The following is a 5,655-nucleotide window of genomic DNA, read 5'->3' on the forward strand; positions in this document are numbered from 1 at the left end:
GCTTATAGCCAGAAACCTGGCAGGACAGCTTCACTGAATCTCCAGGAGGTTTAACCTGAGCAGGAGAGGAGGTCAGGCTGATGTCACCATGCACGTCTGAGAAGAAACAAGAACATATTAAACACACTTCACTTTATATCATTTGTAGAACATATAATGTGAGTATGGTGTGGAGATGGGACCTCTTACAGGACACGGAGGAGAACAGAACTAGAAGAACCCAGATCATGATTGTCTTCACCTCTGCTGTACTACACCAACAGAACCTGTAGTTCACACCCAGACTGTTTATATCTGTGCCAGGCTGGCTGAATTTGCATGTGCCAGTGTTATTAAGATCTCATTATTCTGGTGATTCTGGCCAGTAAAACAAAAACAGTAAAACTTAATACACTAAAAATGCAAAAACGTAAATTAAATAATGCAAGAACATTTTTGTCATTTGAAAAATAAATGTAGTTTTTATTTTGCCAACCAGTCAGAAAAAGACCTATACGTGGACCACTGTCATTTCTTTTGTATATAGTGCTACAGATGACCTGGATCAGTGCTTATGGCATGTAACTGTATATATTTACAAAAACTGATGCCACCAGAGATAGGAACTTTATTAACCAGGGCAGTAGTTAAATGAAGAGTGGAAACAAACTGATGGTGTTCAGTAGAAATGTTTGTGGTGTTCAGGTCCCTGATCAGGGAATATTTACAGCTCAGACACTCGCTTGTGGAGGTTTTTGAGTCTGTAGTCTGTTGTAACAGTGTGACTCTCGGGCACAGTAATAAACTGCCGTGTCTTCAGGTTTGAGACTCTTTATTTCCAGGTACAGCTTGTTTTGATTGGTGTCTTTAGTGATGGAGAACTGGCCCTGCAGAGACTGGGCAAAGTAAGTGCTGGTGCCACCATCAATGTATCCGATCCACTCCAGTCCTTCTCCTGGTTTCTGACGAATCCAGTGCATCCAGTAGCTGCTCATGGAGAATCCAGATACAGTACAGGACAGACTGACCGACTCTCCAGGCTTCTTCACCACAGAAGCAGAAGAGCTCAGAGACTGTCCATAAGAATCTGGAAGGGAAGAAAACATAAAATGTTGTAAAAATGTTTTGGGGAGAAAAGCAAGCTGAAATGGGTCAGTGATGCTAGTGATGAGAATGTAAAACTTACAAGAAATAAGAAGAAATAAAATCATGTACTGTAAAATCATATTTCTCAAGCTTTTGATTCCAACAGACATAAAAAGTACTTGAATTCTGTTAACCAGAATAATGAAGAATCTTCTGTATATAGCTAAGTTGATTTGAATAGGGAGGGACCATGAGCACACTAATGCATTAAACTGGGCGGACACTTTAGAACTGTACTTGTGCTTGTTTCTGGTACCTTCAACATTATGTCCTTTAAACCTGTAAATATTTGCATAAATGAATGAATTTAAAATACAGCAGAGTATCATGTACCATAATCAGGTGTATCAGAGGACCTCTGTTACCTCTTTATTCCAACCGTCTGATTCTGAGCATGTATGTATTTTAGATGCTGTATTTTAGTGGAACATTATAGTTCTATTTAATTAAGCCACTAAAAATAAATAGTTTAGTGTTTCAAGACCAAAGCTGATCTGCATAAATGAAATAAATTCTCATTTACCAACTAATCCAGGATGAACCAGCACTGCCCAGTTAAAACCAGCAATATCTGTCATGTCTGGCTCCAGAAAGCTAAATAACATCACATTTCTGTTAGACTTTATCTACACCACACAACCCTGAAGAATATTTAAAAATGGTGTTTTATTACCAGACTGAGAGGATCGAGTAATATAAACTACATTTAAATGCATTATAACATTTATAGATATAAACAACTTAGAACTGCAGGTCAGGTCTTTAGGTCAGTGTAGAGCATAAATATTCTGTACATTAAGAAAACTCAACGAGTGTAAAATTAAACATTAATAATGAATAATTATTGTTTTTAGAATTTGTTCTATGTGACTAAAATCACTTGTATGAAAACGTATGCCAACCTGCATCAACAGACTGCCTGTAATTTTACATTTAATTTAAGAAACGAGAGGTATTTATACCAAACATGTATTTTATTTTTATTTTTTTGTTGTGTAACTGTTTGCACATTGGAAAGGTATTTGGCTTAAATGAATAATAATAATGACTTGACATGAATAGTTCTATATTACATGCAAATATATTACAGCCTGCAGATTCTGTGGTGGATTTAAATGGATTAAATGCTTAGACTGGAAGATCAGCTAAACCAGCACACACAAGCTAAGAAAACAAGCCATGATAAGCCATGATAAGCTAGTGTGCCCTATAGCTTTCCCTTAATGAAGAGACTCGTGTTGCTCTCTAGAGCTTTTAGTTTCTGAGAAGGTTTTTGTTAAGGGTGGTATCACTGTGCCACCCCAGCTACTGTATATAGCCACAATAATAAAGTCAGCGACAAAAACCCACCAGAGCATTACAGTGATCTGAAGGCAGGTAGGCTGTTCATTTAACTCATTCTGTTTCTCTTTCTAATAAAGAATTAAAGCTTAATCTTTTAAGTACTTATACATTTAATACTGATATCTTTGTCAGATGTGCTGCCTTTATTATAAGATTTTGTTTATCTTATCACTGATTCATTAATATTTTATTATTCTTTAGTATTCTTTACTTTTTAATCTCATACTATGACAAATTCATTTATAAAAGTTTGGACAGAAGGTAAAATGCAAATAAAAGAGAATCTTGTCCAAACTATTGCCTTAAATTTGGAACCACATTCAAATGAATGGGACTTGAGCCACATAACACAATTACTGGATTTGTTCTCAGTTGTAAAACTCTGCAGAAGTTCAAACTTTAGCACAAGAACTGTTCACTAGAAGCTTCATTGGTTGGGTTTTATGATCATCAGTGTACTACAATGTTTGTTTTATTTTTATTATGCACTGTTTCAAACATTCCCTTCTACCCCAGTTCCATTAAAGAAAACGTTAGTGCTGCAGCTGCTGGTGTTTTTGTGAAAGTGTCCTGCATGTACACAGCACTGTGGTGTCCTGGCACAGTAATACACAGCTGTATCTTCAGTCTGCAGATTCTGTCCTTGTAGAGTCACCGTGCTGCTGGAAGCATCTTTAGAAATACTGAACTTATTTTTTAAAGAATCTTTTTGATAAATGCTTCCACCCCCCCAAATTTCGATTATCCACTCCAGGGTTTTTCCTGCAGGTTGGCGAATGAAAGCTGTTGCGTAGCTGCTATCAGTAATTGAATATCCTGATACCTTACATCTGAGAGTCAGAGACTCTCCCGGCTTTACCACCACTGACTCGACCTGAGTCAATTCCACAGCACAGTTCACATCTGTAAAACAAGTCACACTGTACATCAGAAACCACAGAAACAGTGCAGATGCTGTAAAGCACGACTTTGTGTTTGCAGTTCAGAGTTAATAAAGTGAAACTCACTGGGTGAAGCTGCCAGCAGCAGCAGCAACAGTGTTGGGAACATTGTGGAAGAAGCAGAAGTGTCAGATCCTTCTGAAGCTCAGTGAACGATGCAGATACTTTAGATCTTTATCTGGGTCCAGGTGTAGGAGGAGGAGGAAGATATTTGCATAGTTAAATGTCAATTCATTCAATACAGAACCACGCTCCATAAAAAAGTATATTTTTTTTAAATTAGAAGTGCTGTCTACATTTATTTGTTCATGTGTTATTCATGCATTTGCATATTGATGACTGTAATGCAGTTGTATTTGTAGGTACAGTGCTGTGAAGGTATTCGTCCCCTTATATGTTTTGCTTGCTATAAAGCATGTTTCAATGTTTCAGATCTTCCAGCTAATTATAAGGAAAAGACATCACCAGTTAACACAAAATGCAGCTTTTAAATGATCATTCCATTTATTAAAGATAAGCATTTATTCAACACCTGTATCACCCATGTGAAAAAGTAAATGACCCCTAACTATGAATTAACCAGCTATCCAAATATAATTAAAAACTATATTTAATTTTACTATCCATATCTTACTTGCTGAATCTAAACATCATCAAAAATGTGAAGCAGTTCTAAAGAGATTTTAAACAAAACCACTGAAATCTGCCAGTATGGAACAGGGTTATAGCTACTGCTAGGGCTTTAGGACTCCACAGTTTGTACTTTTTAAATGTAAAGTAGCATATATTGTTCTCTAAGTAAAATCCTCAGTGCTAAATTTACTCCTACAGTTCAGACGTTTCTGCCATGGACTGGAGCTGGAGCAGAAAAATATCCTCATTTACACGTAGATCTATAGGGCCAATTTGGAACAGCCAATCCATATACTGGCAGTTTTTAGATGGTGAAAAAAAGCCAAGGACCAAGTGTAATATTAGTGCATCAACTTTAGAAAGAAAGTTCCAATAGAACCTAGAAACATCAACAGTGGAAACAAAGATGTAGAAACGTTATTATTAACTTAATCAATATTCTTTAAATATGACAGTCTTTGGATTATTGCAGATAAAAAAGAGACTGCAGACTGGAGGTAGGTGCTTGTTTTACCACTGAAGAGCCAGGACGCTAAAATGTTTACCTCATACATTTTTCCATCCTGAAACCTAGATATTGACACATTTATTTTTATAAGAATAAGAATTTACAGAATTGAAATGATTTTACCACACTGGATGTTTTGTCGCTTAATTATTTTATTTTATATTAAAGGAGAAACATTAACTGAATGAGTCTGTAAGAAAAGTGGATGTTTTTGTGCAGCACTGCGGCTTTTTGTACTTCTGTGTTCCTCTGGCGCAGTAATACACCGCGGTATCTTCAGTCTTCATGTTGTTCATGTCCAGATACACCTGATACTTGCTGTTGTCTCTGGAGATGGTGAATCTTCCCTGAACAGACTGGGAGTAATGCTTGCTAGAGCCACTTGGAGCAGAAATAAATGAGATCCACTCCAAACCTTCTCCATGAGCTTGTCTGATCCAGGCTATAGCTGCATCACCAACACTAATCCCAGAGAAGGTGCAGGTGAGTCGGTGAGATCCTCCAGGTTTAATAACCGCCGGTTCTGACTCGGTCAGTGTCTGACATCTGCAACCTGTAAAATAAACACTGGCTGATGATTTCAGTTCAGATCAGTACAGCTGAATATAATCAGATTCCATCAGAGACACAAACACTAATAAAACTACTCACTGCTGATAGTCATTACAGACCAAATAAAACAGAAAATCATTCTTGGTTTCATGGCTGCTGGTGAAGTCCAATCAAATCAAAGTGTGAATAATGAAAAGCAGTATAAAGTGTTTATATAGGCGTGTCTCATTTGCATCCTCCAGCCTCCTAACCACAAGATCCTGCCAAAAGATTTTGCCTTGAGTTTAAAATGAATGGACAAAATAATAGAAACTTTAAAGGATATAGCTGACTATTTAATTATTAAAAGAGTAAAATACTAATGCAATATGAGCACTTTAATAAATAATTTGTTAGCTGTAAAATGAATTTGTAACAGAGCTGAGGTGTTCACGTTGTTGTGGAGTTTTCAATTGTTTATGGCAGTCTTGGAGGGTTGAGTTGCCAGACACTACCATCTAGAGGCACAAAATAACAACGTCAGGGATGCAATGCAAGTTCTGTTTCATTTCC

At 36.8% G+C, this 5,655-nt stretch overlaps 1 gene segment (V, D, J or C); it reads right to left on the bottom strand.

Moving 5' to 3' along the window:
* Positions 1 to 710: 710 nt before the first annotated feature.
* On the bottom strand, positions 711 to 3,519 carry LOC134300360 (Ig heavy chain V region 6.96-like). The segment is given in 3 exon segments: positions 711 to 1,066; positions 3,298 to 3,372; positions 3,477 to 3,519. Coding segments are annotated over 3 exon segments (474 nt in total).
* Between the last annotated feature and the right edge of the window lie 2,136 nt (positions 3,520 to 5,655).

This window comes from Trichomycterus rosablanca, chromosome 22, assembly GCF_030014385.1.
Source record: "Trichomycterus rosablanca isolate fTriRos1 chromosome 22, fTriRos1.hap1, whole genome shotgun sequence".
In the NCBI taxonomy this organism is placed as follows: Eukaryota; Metazoa; Chordata; class Actinopteri; order Siluriformes; family Trichomycteridae; genus Trichomycterus; species Trichomycterus rosablanca.